General features: G+C 54.1%; 1 protein-coding gene across 2 annotated transcripts; it reads left to right on the top strand.

Moving 5' to 3' along the window:
• The first annotated feature begins 2,430 nt into the window (after positions 1-2,430).
• Pdlim4 (PDZ and LIM domain 4) lies at positions 2,431-16,637 on the top strand. Of its 2 annotated transcripts, XM_026400166.2 has the most exons (7): positions 2,431-2,575; positions 7,126-7,277; positions 10,896-10,977; positions 15,226-15,407; positions 15,620-15,783; positions 16,103-16,220; positions 16,335-16,637. In XM_026400166.2, exons 1-7 carry the CDS (start codon positions 2,483-2,485, stop codon positions 16,537-16,539), a joined length of 996 nt encoding a protein of 331 aa, XP_026255951.2. In that variant the 5' UTR covers positions 2,431-2,482; the 3' UTR covers positions 16,540-16,637. The 2 variants fall into 2 exon arrangements, with proteins under 2 accessions (XP_026255951.2, XP_026255952.2); XM_026400167.2 differs by lacking the exon at positions 16,103-16,220 and having other exon boundaries at positions 16,335-16,496.
• Positions 16,638-17,636: the final 999 nt, after the last annotated feature.

Genomic DNA, 17,636 nt, shown 5'->3' with positions numbered 1-17,636 from the left:
TTGACTTGGTACCCCCAACACAATGTGGACTCAGCAACACCGCAATCCCTCAAGACAAAGACCATTCAAGGATGAAAGGAAATCCTAGGGGCTTCCCAGAGACAGTTTCGGAGAAAAATATGAGGAGCCATAGGGCCTGAAGCTTATTTGACTTGCTGTCCCCAACTCAGAGCACCTCAGAAGTGGGCCCAGTGTGGTTCCTGAGAAGGACTATTCCCAGCATCCAGGAACACAGCTTGGCCGGCACCTCTCTCCTCTGGGAGGGCACTGGTCAGAAGTAGGCCTCTGATGTTCTCCTAAGTCAAGGATGTCAAGCACCCATGCAGCCAGACACAATGGCATATGCCTGTAAACCCAGCAACTCAAGAGACTGAGGCAGGAAGATTACAAGTTTGAGGCCAGCCTTAGCAATTTAGTGAGTCCCTAAGCAACTTAGTGAGGTCCTGTCTCAAAATAAAAAATAAAAAGGGCTAGGGATGTAGTTCAATGATAAATTGCCCCTGGGTTCAATACCCAGTACCAAAAACAAAAAAACTCAAGGATGACGGGCACATACCTGGACATCCTGTATCACTCCAAGGTGCTCAGACACTGCACAATGAGATAGGAAAGTTTAGATACCAGATTCTAGATCACTGCTTCTCCCCAACCCCCTCCATCTCTAACTCTGTGAGAGAAGCCTTTGGAGATAGATTATGTTGCTCAGAGACCTAAGAGTCAGGAGAGTCATATTTAGGAGTACCTTTTCTGGAAAGGGTATCACACTCCCCCCTCCCCTAGAGAAAAGTAAATAGATAATGAGGGAAGTTCAGGATAGGGGGCAGGCAGGTGGCAGGCCCTAGGGATGTCTAAATTGGGAGAAGCAAGCAATATCTGAGAAGGGATTCCAGAATGAGGTGTATTAGGTGGAAACTCCCACAGACTTGAGGATCCCCTCTATCATGGACCATGCTCTACACTCAACCCTAGGAACAACCAATGAGAAGTGATAGTTCCTCCATTCCACCCCATTTAATGGAGTGTAAGTCTTGACCCTTCTGCCTCTGTCTATAGGGGACCCAAGTCAGCATGGCATTGAGCAAAAACCTTTCTTCACCACACAGTGTTGAAAGCCCAGTGGCTGGTGCTTTGTGGATCCTTACTCCCACATATATACTATACACCCCCAAATATGCACCACTGCCACACACACCATTCACATTGTTTCTTCCCAGCAGTTCAGGTAGCAGAACCATGCCTCCCAGAGAGGCATCCACATTCCACCCTGGAGGGCTCCCCTTCCTTGGACTGCCCTAGATTTGTACATCTCAAGCAGTCCTCCTTCTTGGAAGGGATGGGGTGTTTGAGATCTGGTGGACCCATCTTGCTCCACCTGTGAGCATCTGGAGAATAGCTCTTCCCAAAGCTTAGCTAAGAGGTATACAGGGTTGTCAAGAATATTAGCTAAATTAGGGGCTTCCTCATGGTCTGGAGAAGCTAATGTCTGGTGCCAGACTGAGGTGCCCAAAGAGAGGTAGGCAGGGCTCTGGCCAAACCATGGCACCTGCAGAGGCTGTTCAAGGACATCCCTGGAGGACATGATGGGAATGTGAAGAAGCACTTGGGGAGAGAGGTCTCCAAGTGAAAGGCTGCATATAGTCCCGTAGTCACCACTCCAGCCATTCTCCTTTCCCTGGAAGCCTGAAGGAACAAGTCTCCTTGCAAAGGAGGAAGAGAGGGAGCTGTGCAGACAGCCTGGAAGGAACTGGCAGCAAGAGACAATCCTAATGTTCTGAAGGAAGCAGGGACACCTGGAAACACAGAGCACCTTTCTTCTCTGACTCAAGTCAGAGGTCACCTTCTCCACGCAGCCTTCCTGGGATCCCCAAACTAGATTGGGTGCCTTTATATTTCCACCTCTATAGAGACGCGCTGCCGGCTCTGTGTCCCCAGCCAGGTCTGCTCAGGTCCAGGGTTCCTAGATCAGGGCTCCTCACACACTGAGATGGGTTTGCAGGTTTGCCTGCCAGGACCTTTGAAGAGGTTTGATCAAGGCTCTGCCCCATCCCCCATCTGGGCCGCCCCCCGCCCCCCATTCCCCTCCTAGCTGGGGCGCGGCTCCGCCCCGTAGAAGCGACTTCAAAGGGTCTGTGCCTGAGCTTCCGCGGCCGGGCTCGGGTCTGCGGTGCGCAGATCCCAGGCCCAGACGGGATCCGGGACGTCGGGGCCGTCCCACTCCGGGGGTCTCTGAGAAGCTGGTGGGGGCGCGGGGTTGAGGCTGCTGAGACTGAGGGGCGCGTCCTCCGAGCCCCCCGAAGTGGGAGGGTCGGCGGCCGCGGGGCCAATCCGGGCGCGCGGGGAGCGGGGGCGGGGGCCGGGGGAGGGGGGTACGGGCGGGCGGGCGGGCCGGGGGCGGGGCGCGGCGGCCAGGCAGGCGGCGGCGGCGTCCAGGCGGCGGCTCCTCGGTGTCCGGCTCCGGCTCCGGCTGCGGCTCCGGCCCGCGATGCCCCACTCGGTGACCCTGCGCGGCCCTTCTCCCTGGGGCTTCCGCCTGGTGGGCGGCCGGGACTTCAGCGCGCCCCTCACCATCTCGCGGGTGAGTCCCACGGCCGCGGGGCGGCGGGGCGGCCCCGGATCGGAGCCCCAGTCTCGCGGTCCCCCATCCGGGACCCCGATCCCCGACGTGTCAGAGACTTGAAAGCTGAGGGTTGACCCGGGTGACCCGCAGGAGGTAGAGGCAGCTTCCAGGCAGGGCAGCGCCGCCCCACCCCCCTTCCCGATGGGCCTGCTCACTGGGTGGAGGGGAGATTCCCCCAAAGTTCACACACCAGCCTCCTCCACGCTGCTGTCCTTGAGGAGTAGTCACTGAGGATCGGGGCCTTCCCGCAGACAAGAGCCAGGAACCTGGATCCACAGAGGCCCAGAAACTCCCCAGTTGGACCTAAACCTGCCTGGAGCTTTGAGTGAAGCGACTGTGGGTCCCCCCCCTTCCCCTGTCAAGGGCCTCTGCCAGAAGATCTGGGTGACCCCACGGAGGTCTGAGGTCTTCTCTAAGAAAAGTTCATCCACTTCCCCACTCTGATCTTTAGGCAGTGTCTCTTTTGTGACCTCAGTCACCCTAGAGGGAAGTGACCAGGAGGAATTTTTTGGCTTCCAGGAAAAAGGCAGATTTGACTATGAGGATGTGAGACCTACTCCTTAAAAGACAACACAAAGCCAGTGGTCAAGCCAGCCTCAGCCCCCCTCCTCAAGGTTCCCAGAGCCATGTCTTGACCTGGACTTGGGACAGAGGAGGAAAAGATGGAGGCACAACTGTGGGGAGATGGCTGGTCTGAGGACAGAGGAATAGACTTGAGTTCTGTTGCAGGGGGTGCCCAGGAGACAAAGGGTCCTAGCCCAGGTTCCCTGGTTAGGGGTGGGGGCGGAAGAGAGGACTGAGTCATTGGTGGCTCCTACTCTGGAGGGAACAGGATGGACCTGGGATCATCTGAGGGCATTCCTTGCCCCCACAGAGGCTGCTGGTCTTCGGGGACTTGTGAGAGGGGAACCAAGATCCACCTTCACCCACCCTTTTGCTTTCTCTTGCCCTGAGGGCTGGGCCCGGTTTCACAGACTTCTTTCCAGTTCTTGGAAGGGGATGGACACTGGTGGAGCATGGAATCGTGGAATCCTGTTTCTGGGGGCCAGGGTGACAGGCAGGACCAGCTGTCCTAGGAGGCTTCCCACGTCTGTCCTCACTGCCAGGTCCCTGAGGCTGAGTGAGGTGGGCCTTCAACACTTCCAGGAGCCTTTCATCTCCCATTTCCCTGAGAGATCCCGTGTGTGTGTTTGTGTGTGTGTGTGTGCGCTCGCGCACGTGCCTTCTTGCTGTTGTGTCTATGTCTGCCTGTGTAGATCATGCTGTGTGTCCACAGGGGAGGGCTGATGGGGTGCTAGGCCGGCCAGCAGGCCAGGCACCCTGGGCGTGAGGCTGCTGACAAGCTCAGTGGCGGCTGCTGACGGCCGCAGGCGGCAGGGAGCTGAGACATCTGTTGCCCACGCGGCTGCCTGCCCGCCGAGGAAAGGCCTCCACACGTCACAGCAGCAGCAGCAGCAGCAGCGGCCTTGTTTGGCGCTGATCAGGATGCAGGCCCCTGGCAGGCAGGCAGGCAGTCTGGAAGAGGGGTTTGCCAGTAAGAGCCCCCGCCCTCCATGTCCCCCAAGTCACACAGCAGCAGCTGAGGCCCAAGGAGCCAGGATGACTGAGCCTGGGTTTGGGTGGGATCTGGGAAGTTTTACAGGACTGGGGAGGCACAGGCCACAGCTTGCCTAGTAGGTACCTCGGGGGCAATTCTACAGGGACTGATGATGTGTGGGAGTGTCCTCACCAAGGGGGCTCAAGATCCAGCCCTTCCTGAGCTTCTAGACCTCCCTCACCCAGAACAAAAAGTAGGAATGAACAACTTCATGTAGGGTTATAGGGAGGAAGCTGCCTGCCTGGCAGGTCTGGAGGCTTGCAGTCTTGGCCCAGGAAGCCTTGGGGATCCCCAAGAACATTATCTAGGGCTTCTTCCCCACAGACAAACCATAATGATTGCTGGCCTTTCCAGAGCATCTGCAGTGTGCCAAGCCCCACCCAATGGGTGTTGGTACCAGCACCTCCCCAGCAACCAGTCCCTGAAATGAGCCCCACCATATGCCCAGCCTGCAGTGGAAGTTTCACATGCCCTGATTGTCTCACATTGTCCTCACAACAGCCCTTAGAAGTAAGGACTACCTCTGGACTCACACTGTAGATGGGGACACTGTGGCACGGAGAGAGACAGGTAATGTACCCAGAGAAGCCTAGTAGGGACAGGAATCTAGGCCTGTCTGGAGCTTGCTGTGGCTATATGGGACCATATGGCCCTCTATAGCTCCCAGCCTAACACAGTATCTGGGCTGGGTGGGGCAGGGACAGAATGTAGCCGTCATAGGTGAGGGGGCTAATTCATGTCTGAACCTCCCATCTGACCTCACTATTCCTGTTTTCCCTTCTTTGTGTTATCCTGTGTGTAGCAGCTAGAGGGATCAAGCTGGATTCAATTCTGTCCTTCCCTGCTTAGAACCCTCCATAGTTCCCAACCACTTAAAATTGTCAGCTTCTCATCTGGGCCTACAAAGCCCTGCAAATTCTGGTCCCTGCCTCTTCTCTGACTTCATCTCTTTCACTCTCTCCTTACTAATGATGCTCCAGCCACACAAGCCTCCTTCTTTCTCTCCTTGTGGAGCCATTATACATGCTGTTCCTCCTACCTGGAACACCATTTCTCTCCTTGGACACTCTCACCCCTCCCTCCCTTTTTGTAGTAAAACACGGTGGTTCAGAATATAGTTTTGGATTTGGAATCAGTTGACCTGGGTTAGAATGCTGACTTGGCCATTTATCAATGAAGTGTTTCTCTATATTTCTCTGGACCTCAGTTTTCTCATCTGGGAAATGGGCTTGCCTGGAAAACTAATGAGACAATGTGTGTAAAGACGGCTGGGAGAGTCACGGTTTCCTAGCCTCATGCCCTCTCTGACCAGAACTCCCCTGGCTCAACAGAGCTGGCTGCATCCCAGCCACCCCTGCTTTCAAGAACTTCCTCTGCCTACAGGGGCCTGAATGCACCCCTTGTGCTGGCTGAGTCATCTTGTAGCTAACCACCCCCTGAGGAAGAAGACTCCTCTCCAGAGGGGGGTTGGAGCAAGGTGTCCCTGCTCCAAATTCCTCTTTCTTCATCTGTAAATAGGAATGAGAACAGCCTCTGCTGCACCAGTGAATGAGAGGTCGTTTAGTTATGGGTAAATTGCTGAGCCCAGGCCCTGGCAAAGAGCAGGACCTTGAGAAGAGAACAGGATGGTGTCCTGGGCACCTTCCATGGGAGGATAGGATCGTGCAGGTGCCCGGGCTCTTCAAGTGAACATTAATGGTGGGCTGAGGGTTCTGCTTCAGAAGAGGAATGTTCTTTGAAGCAGCCTATTTCAGGGCAGGTCAGCTTGGGCAGTGCCCACACTAGGCTGTGAGCCAAGGAGCTGCCAGCACTCAGCTTTGTCCACTTGCTACTGAGAACTAGCTGAGCTGAGCCTGGCTGGGCTTCCAGAAGCTCCCACCCTGACTAATACGACAAGGTCATGGAGCTCTTGTGCCCAGCGAGGCACTGGCTGGAAAGGCTTGAAAATGAGGGGCCGCCAGTCTGTTTCCAAGGGCTGTGTTGGGACAAGACAGTGTGAAGACTTCCTGTTCCCTGAATTCCTCTTGGTTGCTCACTCAGGTCTCTCTGTGAGTCTGTCCCTACCTGCTCCCCATGTGGTTTTCATCAGATGACCATCATTGTAGGAGTCTCCAAATGTGAACCCTGCTTGACCCTGTGTGGGGTCAGTAGTGACACTGAGACGTCCTACACGGGAAACTGGATGTGGGATTGTGACTGCAGAATGCAAGCTGGCCAGTGGAACTGAAGGGCCCTGGTCTGAACTTCACTTCCCCATACTAACATGAACAATGTGAGGGGGGAAGTGGTAATGGGGACACGCAGGTTATTCCCAGAAAAGTGCCCTCTATTCTGAGACCTAAAGGAAGAGGAGAAAGCTAGTATGTAGGGTTTGGGAGTCAAAGAAAAGAGTTTTGCAGCAGAGGGAACAGCATTTGTGGAAGCCTGGAGATGGGCCCTGGCTGGTGCCTGTGAATGCCCTGCATGCATTCAGATGGGCTGGGAGGATGGTGGAGGGGAAGTGAATGCATAGTAGGGGAACAGGGAAGATCAAGCAAGTCGGGTCAAAGAGCTGCTATACAGTCTGGCTGAGTGGGACCCTGTCTGTGTGGAGCATTTGTGACATGTCCATGCTCTGTATGTATCTGTGAGCATATGTGTCCCTGTGTGTCTTTTGCTTATCTTTGGGTACATATGCAAGTTGGAAAAGTGGCATCCCACTTTTCCCAGGTCAGATGAAATCCTTCTTATAAACCAGCACTTCAGGTGCTGGAGTCGAGGTTTTTAAAACCAGAGGCTGCAAGAAGGCCACACAACCTCTTGGTTTTCCCACCCCTGGGTCATGGCAGTGAGGCCACACTGGCCAGGTTCTGAGGTCCAGAGTAAAAGGCCACACATGACTGTGCCAACCATCTGGCTTTTCTGCCCACAGGTCCATGCTGGTAGCAAGGCTGCACTGGCGGATCTGTGCCCAGGAGACCTGATCCAGGCCATCAATGGTGAAAGCACCGAGCTCATGACACACCTGGAGGCACAGAACCGCATCAAAGGCTGTCACGATCACCTCACACTCTCTGTGAGCAGGTACACAAAGGGCAGGGTGGGCCAGAAGGTTGGGAGGAGTGAGTAGGGACAGTTATGGGCGGCCAGTGTCAGGCTGGAGCTGGGCCTCAATGTGGCTTCTCTGCCTCCACTCCAAGGCACCCAGCCTCTAATCCTAGAAGGCAGTACTTTCACAGGAGCCTGGAGGGCACTGTTTAAGCTGTGGGGAGCTTTAGGACCGAAGAAGCTCCTTTCAACTCAAGGCTAGAAGTATGTTACTTATGGCAGATGTAGGCAGCAGATATAAGAGCTTGAGTCATCTCTGGAACATTTACACCTGTCATTTCTCCTACCCTGAGTGACCAGTTTGATAACTACTTAAAAGCAGTTTTGTGTGCAATAACTCATTTACCTGCAAATCTACCTTATAAAGATAACTTTAATGTAAGCCCCATTTTACAGATAAGACAACTGAGTCAGAAAAGTTAGAAGTTGCTTAAAGTCACCCAGAAAGGTAGTGGAAAAGCAAATTTGACCTCATTCCTGAAGATTCTTCTACTTGACTGTCAGCCAAGCTGCCCTCTCTATACTATATGCACCATGGCCCACGCCTCTGCTCAGGTTAAATTTGGAACAAGCTTACTGCCATGAATTATGTGTAATGCTGTGAAGCCCGTCATGAAGGGGAACCTAGGAGGTCATCAAGCTCCACCTATGGCAGGATGAAAAGTCCAGTCCCTTTGCCTTGCTCAGGTCCTGGGTCTTCAGTCAGCTCCACCAGGCAATCATCCTAATCCTTGCTAAATGCAATCTCCCCACCCCTGCCTGGATCCAGAGAAGACAGACATAATTGCTCAGCTCTGCCACGTTCACTGCTAACAGGGACTTTCCACGACCCCCTATGGAAGTGTGTGGGAGAAACTTCCCCAAACCACAACACGGCTAACCATGCCTTACAGCTGGCCGGGCGGGAGGTGATCCATTGGCTCAGAGCCTTTAAACATGGTGAGAAGGTTGATGAGGTAACCTCTATTTGTACCTGGCCTGTAACCAGAGCCAGGTTGGGGTTAGGACCCCCTGACTGTGCCCTTGGCCCTGAGTGAACTCAGCTTCAAGTCTGAGACCTTGTACATTCTACCTGGCACATGGCAAGGACATCCCAGCCTGGAAGTTCAGCAGACCTGATCCTAAGTCAGACTCTGGGACCTTAGGTACCCAGATAACCTTCACAAGCCTAGGTTTCCTTTCCCATAAAATAGGATCATGTTCATCACCCTCTGCCAGACTGAGGGGCGGCTGGTTGGGGGAAATGTCAGCACTGCTTTGCCCACAAGCAGCCTCTGAGGCCTCCCCACTTGGCTGGGTTCCTGGGCCCTGACTCACCTCCGGCTCTGCTTCTGTAGTGAACAAGGGCAGCCCTGGTGGTAGTGGAGTTGGGGAGGCTCATAAGCAGCCTGAGTCAGGAGATTCCCAGAGAGAATGATGTCAGGGGAGAGTGGCCGGGTGGAGGTCCCCCTTCCTTCCTTCCTTTCATGCTCATTTGTTCCAAACCAGTCATGAAAGGAGCCCAGGGGTCCACCGACCTGTTGAGCTGTGAGCATTGCAGTCTCAGAATGCCATTTGGCCATGGGACAGGGAGAATAGTCTCCTGGTCACAGAGACGAGTTCCAGTGCCACTCTGCACTTGAGAACCATGTTGTCCTGTAGCAGAACTTTATTCTCTGAGCCCTGAACTTCCTTACCTCTAAAATGGGGATTTCTTGTGATCTGGGTGATGAGGTACCAGGCCTGCTCAGTCAGAGTGAAAACCCAAGTCTAGCCCTCCAGCTCCTGTCTCCGTCCTTCACACGTACAGAATCTGGGGGATCAAGACATGGGGCCCTGTTGACCCTCTGGCCCAACATTCCTTCTCCTGGATACCTTCCCACCTGCAAGGCCCTCTGACTCTGTTTACAATCCTGTCTCCTATGCCAGGACCTATGCCTGGTCTTATGTTTGGTTCCCAAAGACCCCTTCCCCCTGCAACGTGGGCTTTTCAGAGGATCAGCCTGATGAGCAGGCTGGAACGAGCAACTCTGAATTCCCACTCCTGGGTTTCTACCCAGACCAGCTTCCCTACTGTCCTCCATGTATACAGGGCTGTAATCCCACACCCCTCACTTCCCACAGAGTAAAACTCATAGGAAAGGCCCGGCTTCTCTGCTAGGCTTATTTTGTCTGGTGCCAAAGCCAGGCATCCAACAATCTGAGCTAACCCACACTTCTTGGCTAGGTTCTATAGTTCCAGAATCTTTCTAGCATCAACTTCTGTCCTGTCAGTCAGTCTTGTTTTTGATTTACAGATGGGCACAGGGAACCACCTACCCTATGTGAAATGGAGGCCTGGGATGGGGGCTAATCATGATTAAATTAAGCCCTTCATTCTTATCTCATGCCTTGGGCCACCCTCATGGCTCTAGGCAATTGTGCCCTCTGACCTTTAGACCGTAAGGCTTGTACTGCCCTTCTGGGCAGCACTTGAGGGAAATATAAAGCCAAATAACCATAGCTACACAAGATGTCCATGCAGAGTTCTGAGCAGGTAGAAATCACAGTTAGAGCTGTGAGTTGGTGCAGTCACTTGGGAGCCTAGCTAAGGGGACTAGAGACAGAGGTTGTGGGGAAGGGATTGTTGCCCTGGGATGGCACAGTCTTGATGCCAAGGGCCTCCAGAAGGCTGTGGGTTAGAGAGGTAGCCTGCAAAGAGCCAGGGAAGAGGCAGAGGTGAGAAAGTACAGAGTCCGTGTGGCCTGCAGCTACAGACAGACTGGTAAATCCCTCAGCTGACAAAGGGAGAGGCAGAATTGAGCTCCTCCGCCAGTTGGAGTCCTCTTGGTTGGGGGACATTATTTCCCTTTAGTCTCTGGAGCCTCACTTCACACCCTCCTGCCTGCCCAGGCCTTTGCATCCTCCTGGCCTGCTCCTCACAGAGCTACTGAGCGGCAGGGCTGGGCCCCCGGCCTGCAGCCTCAAGGCCTGCCTGCCCTGCTTATGGCAGGTTTACGATGTTTTTCTCCCTCCTGAGTGGTGTTTGGCTTTTGGTTTCTATGGCGAAGCAGGAATTTCCTAATGGCCTGTTTCCCATCTGGGCTGGGCAGACATCAGTGATGACTCTGCCGGCGGCAGCAGCAGGAGGGAAGGCGCACCCCTCTGAGCCTCTCCTTTGCTTTCCCAAGAGCTGACCCCAGCCTCAGCCAGAGGCTTATGGATAGAGAGCCAAGGGATGAGTGGATGGGCTCCTAGCTAGTCTACGTGTGAGGCCTGGCTTCCCTGCCACAGCTGAGCCTCTTGAGTGGAGTTTCTGTAGGCCACAAAGAGGTTAGAAGATGGGGGGAAGCTGCAGAGCCTCTGCTTCAGTCTCTCCAGGACCAGACTCTAGAGGCCAGGCAGCTGGTAGGGAAGAGAGCACACAGCCTTGCTCCAGGAAAGTGGCAGATCTAGGTTTTTGGTTCCTTGCCAGAACAAATACCTCTGTGATGCAGGGGAAGGTGCTGGGGTAGCATTTTTCTCCCTGCAGGCCACAGGCCTAGTTCTGGATGGTGATGGCCCAGAGCACAGCCCCTCTTGGTCCTGTTCCTAGGCTTGTTAGGCAGATATTGACCATCCTGATTCCTGCTACAGGCCTGAGAGCAGAAGTTGGCCCAGTTCCCCTGATGACAGCAAGGCTCAGGCACACAGGATCCACATCGACCCTGAGGCCCAGGTATGTATGCTGCCTGACCTGGCCTGGCTCAGAGAGAGCCCAGGGCAGAGGAGCTAGAAGTGGTCTACAGGTTCCCCTGCACTGGCTGTCCTCATCATGGCCCTCAGATGCCCAGGACAAAAACGAAAGCAAGTTCCTCTGGGCCATGCCCATACCCCATCCCATATTCCTCTGATCGTGAGCACCTCCTGGGGGCTCTGTGTTTATTCCAGGCAATCCAGAGCATGGGCAAAGTTTCCTATGATGGGCAGGGGCTGGGCTAGGCCTTGGCTCAGGGTTTCTTTCCATCCACCCAGCTGGAATTCACTCTGGTACCCAGTGGTTCCATATTAGGTAGAAGTCAACAGGCTGGGCAGAGGGCTGCGGGTCTGTGGTGGGGTGGTCTAGCCTCAAGCTGTGGAGTGATCACAGGCCATAGGACACTCCTTTAGCTCATCCTACCCTTGGGTACCCTGTCCAAGCTGAAGTTCCCTCTTGGCCATCCTGTGATTATAACTAGCACACATGCTGCACGTCTGTCTGCCCAGTCACCTTTTTGTGTAGGTCAGGAATCACAGCTCCTGGCACTTCCTCAGGGACAGTGAGGGATCCAGGCTGCTCTAGGACCTTGTCTTTCCATGGGCATGAAGGGAGCCAACTGAGCAAGATGGAGGTATCTAGAGCCAACCGGGCATCTCTGGAGGGAAAGGGGGAGACTTGGCTGATCTGAGATGTAGCCGGAACCATGAGACCCAGCATGTGGGGCCACAGACTCCTAGGCCTGCTTTTGTCCTCTTTCTCCATATGGAAAAAAAAAAAAAAAAGAGAGAGATCAATGCACAAAGAGGAGGCTTCACCCAACCAGAAGAAGGATTCCACTCCCGCCCCTCCCTCACCAACAATCCCCACGTTGCTCTACATTTGCCTCATCCCTTACCTCAGCCAGTATCCCTCAGGCCATTTGTTTATCCCAACCACAGAGTGCCCATTCTGGCAGAGAGACACTTATAAGTCCCGGGATAGGGAAAGCTAGGTGCCAAAGGAGCCCAGAGTGGACACGTGACTCAGCCAGGGGTCAAAGAGGGCTTCCTGGAGGAGAGGTATCCAAGCCCAGACCTGGAGGCCTGGGAAAAATAAATGGGCAAAAGGGTATGGAGAGAGGAAGTGTGCTCAGGAAGCACATACAAAGGCCCAGGAGTGAGATCGTGCAGCACAGGTTCAGAGAACAGAAAGGTCTAAGAGGGGGCAGGTGGGAGGGCAGAGGCAAGGGATGAGGTGATAGAGCAAGGCTACAGGGAGGCTCTTGGGTTCCTCAGTCCAGGGCCTCAACTGTTCTTGTAGGAATTCAAAGCCACATCTGTGTCTCAGGAGTTTTACCCCCTGGCCCCATGGACTCGAAGCCCTAGGGGTAGTGGTAAGCAGAGTAGATTTGGCATAGAAGGCAGATTTGGCATAGAATCAGCCAGGCTTGACATGGGCCAGGCAGAAGGGAGCAGCACAGTTGAGACCCCTAGAGTATGTGCAAGGCCCAATTTCCTTCTGATGTAGCAGTGCCAAGATGGACAGAGAAGGAGGCCTGAACTATGGAATGTGGAGCTCAGATGTGTTCAGTCCTTCCTCGCTGACTCTTTCAGAGACCAGGCTGGCAGCGCTCAGGCTAGAGGGGGAGGGATTTTCCATAAGCAACAGGGCAGCCCATTAGCTGCTGCCCCCCTTTTGTACTTAAAAGGTCATGGACTCCATGGGTGGTGACAAAAACACTCCTACCCCGCCTTCGCAGGGATGTGTCCTCACCATCACAGACACAGGGCTCATTGTCCCCAAGCTGCTCCCACCCTTTGCCTGTGGGGGATGGGGCTAGCTGGAGCCATCAATGGAATAAGAAGCTACAGCCACTGTTAGCCACCAGGACCCGCCCAAGGTACCCCTGGCATGCTTTCCCCAGTGAAATGGGACAGAGCCATTGAGCTTCAGGCCCACATTCCTGTAGGGCCATAGAAGACCCTCCTCTTCTCAGACCCTATGTGGGAACACAAGAGACACTTGGCCAACCGAGGGTCGAAGAAAGGTAGTGACAAGGAAAGGATTCATGGAGGGGACAGAATTTAAACTGAGAACCTAGAAATGGGTAGACGCAAGGTAGGCAGAGCAGACGGTGCTCGCACATCCAGCCTGTCCTCTCCAGCCCATCAGAGAGCAGGAACGTGGCTGTAGGAGGTGCTACACACTTCTGCACTCAGCATTCACCTCCATCCAAGTTGTATATCCCAGACTCTGATGCTGGTCATGTGGGAGCTGGTGAGCAAGCAGGTAGTTATTCCCATTCTGCCAAAGAAATCCACTGAGGCTTCAACAAGTGAATCAGTGGTCGGTCACCTGGTGCTCAGAGCTGGGGTGCATATGGTACAAGGTGCACCACCACATGGAGAGGGCAGATCTGGGAACGGAGGCTCAGGAGTTCCTGTGAGAGCCATTCAGCCAGGAACCGTGCCAGGAACCGTGCTAAGTGCTTTGTAGATAATTTCCCTATAACATAGAGACCTCGGTTCATAATGAAGAAACTGAGGTTCAGAGAGGTGAAGTGATTCGCCACATTAGTGATAGAGCTGAGACTCAAATAAAAGCCGAGTATACCACTGAGTTCAGTTCTAGAGAGGCTGCTGTATGGGTGGCCGTGGGAGGGGCAGTAGCTCTGATGACCCTGCAACAGACTCCCAGACCCTGCTGGGTGGAGTATGAGGGCCTCCATCCTCCCAGCTTCTGGTTCCTCTGACTCCCACTCCCCCTTCCCATTGAAGCCTCCTCCCAGAGGCCTGGCCCTACCCCCACCCACCACAGCCCATCTGGTCCCCATTAGAAGCCTGTCCTGCTTGCCTGCCTACCCCAGACACATGTGTGAGAGTGCTCAGGTTTCTCCAGGGCTTTTCTTATGGGGTCTCACTGTTGCTGCTGCTTCTGCTACATTGACAGGGGCCCACCTGGGCAGCAAGACTCCTTTTTTTCTGTTGCAGGGGTAAATGGGAAGACCTGCACACATCCACCCACTTCCCAAGCACCCCCTTGCAAAATCAGGGGCAGTCAGGGCAGAGACCTGCAGATTCCACTGTGCCTGATTCTATAGGGTGACTGAGTCCGAGCAGGCTCCTTCCCATCCCACCCTCCCCAGACTCCCTGTCCACACAGCAGATCAGAGAGGTTTACCTGTTATTTTCCAGGCTGAGACTGAGACCTACCCCATGGTCTGGACTTGAACCTCACCCTAAAATCAGGCTGCTTTGGCTGCCAGCCCAGTTTCAGCCACAGGAGCCACCATGGCCTTCCCCAGGGTGACCAGAGCTGGCTCCAAATATATGATATCATTGTGTGATTAGGTGTATGTAGGTAGACCGGCTGGTGGGTATGCACCGTCCTTATGCACAAGTATGTCTTTAATGTACTTGTAAGAGCACGAGTGTACATGCCCCCGTTCACACTGCTGTGGGTATAGTTACATGACTACAAGCCAAGGACAGCACAGCCCTGGACTCTTCAGACCTATGCCACAGACATACTGCCCTTTCTTCACGGCTCAGGGGACATGCTCAGAGCACTCATCCCCCAACTGTTTCTGCAGTGGACACTGGGGAGTGAGGTTGGGAGCCTTGAGCTCTGCCCAGCCTCTGTCCTTCATCTGCTGTGCCTAAAGAAGGATATTTTTTGTGGCCTGGAAAGTGGGAAATGGGGCAGGCTGACCTCATGACAGCACTCTGGAGAGCCTCAGACTGCCCTTTAAAGGGTCTTAGACATACAGCAATCGAGGGCCACTCCTGGATATAGGAAAGGAGTTACTTTTTATGTTTCCAGCCTTGGGTGCGTCTGGTACCCAGCACAGTTCTGGCAGGTGGGAACACTGCACCAGGACATCTCTTCCAGGAAGCCACACACTGCTGCAGCCACATTGGTCTTAAAAGTTTCTTGGAATAGGCCTGCCCCAACATAGTCCCTCACAGGCACTGGTGGCCAGAACCACCATAGGGCCCATGAGCCTGGGTTTAGTCAGGCACTCAGATATCTATGTCTGACTTTCAACAGGCATTTCTCATTTTTGTGGTGGATGAACCTGGTTCAGGCTCAACTCTTTCCCACAGACCCCTTTCCTGGCTGGGCACCATAGCCCAGTGATGCCAACATCCCCCAAGGCCTAACATAAAGGATGGTGGTGAGGGGTGGTGAATGAGGAATGGCCAGAGACCACAGGGTCTCCCAGTACCTTAGGCCTAACTCTCACAGGATGGCAGTCCAGTGACCAGCAGGCGGCCCTCAGCCACCGGGATTGGGCCAGAAGATAGCCGACCAGGCCTGGGTTCCTCGTACGGACAGCCACCTCACCTTCCAGTCCCTCACAATGGCAGCAGCAATGAGGTCACCCTGCCAGCCCAGATGAGCTCACTGCATTTGTCTCCACCCCCCAGGTAATGTGGGGACTTGGCCTTTGAAGCCACACCCAGATCTCATCCTAATCTCTGGTCCCTCAAATCTCACATGGCCTATCCTGACCTGACACTTAATCCTTGGGTCTCAGATGGTTGTATTCTGACTCATAAAACCTCCCTAGTCCCCCAAACCATCAGAGCCAAGGCTGAAATTGCAATCTGACCCTCATTTGTCTCCTCCTCTTTCCTAGTGCTGACCCAGCCAGAGGCCTCCATAGGAACCGGGACTGCAGAGTAGACCTGGGCTCAGAGGTCTACCGGATGCTACGGGAGCCAGTCGAGCCAACTGCTACAGAACCCAAGCAGTCAGGCTCCTTCCGCTACTTGCAGGGCATGCTAGAGGCTGGCGAGGGTGGTAAGACTCCTGACGCCTCACCCTACCTGCCTTCCCACTCCCTGCAGTGGCCTGAACTCAGCCTCCACGCCCTGGACTTACCCTGAATTTCCCAGCTATGCACCCTTCCCAGCAGTCTGCCCCTCCTGGATCTCCACAGCTCATTCCCACACCTTAACTGCACCCTTGCCTTCTGATTCCCGCTCCAACCCTGTCACTGCCCCCCACCCCACGTCCACTCCCCAGTCTTGGTTCAAATGGCCTCCAAAGCAACACCCTGCAAAAAATGTAGTTCTGACCTTTCCCACTGGGCTCATGCCACCTGCAATCTGGGTTTCAGGGGAGCGGCCTGGGCCTGGTGGGCCCCGGAACCTCAAACCCACAGCCAGCAAGTTGGGCACTCCCCTGAGTGGCCTACAAGGGCTGCCCGAGTGCACACGCTGCGGCCACGGGATTGTGTGAGTACCTGCTCTACTGGCCCCACTGCCACCCCACCTTTCCAGGGCCTTGGACAGGAGCTTGCTGGAGAACTGTCAGTCATCCAGTGCTGTCCTCTCCATTTCTCCCATCAGGGGCACCATCGTCAAGGCACGGGATAAGCTCTACCACCCAGAGTGTTTCATGTGCTGTGACTGTGGCCTGAACCTCAAGCAGCGCGGTTACTTCTTCCTGGATGAGCGACTCTACTGCGAGAACCACGCCAAGGCACGGGTCAAGCCTCCCGAGGGCTACGATGTGGTGGCCGTGTACCCCAATGCCAAGGTGGAACTCGTCTAAGCCAGGACCACCTTCCCTGCCCTGCTTCATTTAATGCCCCCATGTGGCCCATGTAAATATGTTTCCCTGGCCTCTCTAATAAAGTCCCTTTGCTCAGCCTTGAACCAGTCAGTGCCCTGTCCTGCCAGCCTCCTGCACTATCCCAGTGCCAGGCATGTCCGAGGCACTGGGTGCCATGGTGAGGGAGAAAGCACCATGCTGCCCTTAGTGGTCCACAGCCCAGGTGGATGCCTGGCTTGAATCACAAGGGACGGCTTTATTAATATGCTGGGACACCTGCAATGCACCAAGGGGTCTGAGCTGGGTGGGGTTAAGGATGATGCAGCTGAGAACTACAAGAATCAGAAGGCAAGAGCTCTACACTGTAATATATGGAGATATATGATGTGTGGTTGTCATCAGCAGGAGCAAGCAGAGGCATTCCCTAGCAGCCTCAGGAGAGATGGCCCAGCCGAGCACAGGACTTGGGGGAACACCTCATTGCCATGGGCAGTCTCCACTTCTGAGAGTTCTCCCCTTTGGGTTTCATTTCTAGTTCTCCAACCCACTTTATTCTTCTTTGAGACCCCTTTCTCTCTCTACCACCAGGGGGCGCACTTGATTATTTCCCACCCCCAGAAGAGAGAGAAGCCAAGTTCAAAAAAACAGAACACTCACCTAGGACTGTGTTCCCCTCCAGCATGCTTTGTCCTATCTCCAAAATGGAAGGGAAATTCCACCCCTCCTCAGGCATCCCGGTTACCAAAGAGTGGGTCCAACTTGGGCCTTTTGCCCCCACAGTTGCACACACCAGTACAAACTCAGACTTTTAAAAAATATAAATGGTAATTGAGGGGTTTTTGTTTTGTTTTTCAGCTGTAGATGGACACAGTATCTTTATATTTATTTATTTTTATGTGGTGCTGAGGATCGAACCCAGTGCCTCATGCATGCGAGGCAAGCGCTCTACCACTGAGCTATAACCCCAGCCCCCCCCTTTTTAAATAATACAGTTTGTTTATTTTTACACACATGCTTCTGAAAAACAATTTTTTTTGTCTCTTTTGGAACTGGAGGGTTGAACCCAGGGCTTTTCGAATGCAAGGCAGATGCTTTGT

Source organism: Urocitellus parryii, chromosome 1 (assembly GCF_045843805.1).
Source record: "Urocitellus parryii isolate mUroPar1 chromosome 1, mUroPar1.hap1, whole genome shotgun sequence".
In the NCBI taxonomy this organism is placed as follows: Eukaryota; Metazoa; Chordata; class Mammalia; order Rodentia; family Sciuridae; genus Urocitellus; species Urocitellus parryii.
This window is presented reverse-complemented; position numbering and strand designations above follow the sequence as displayed.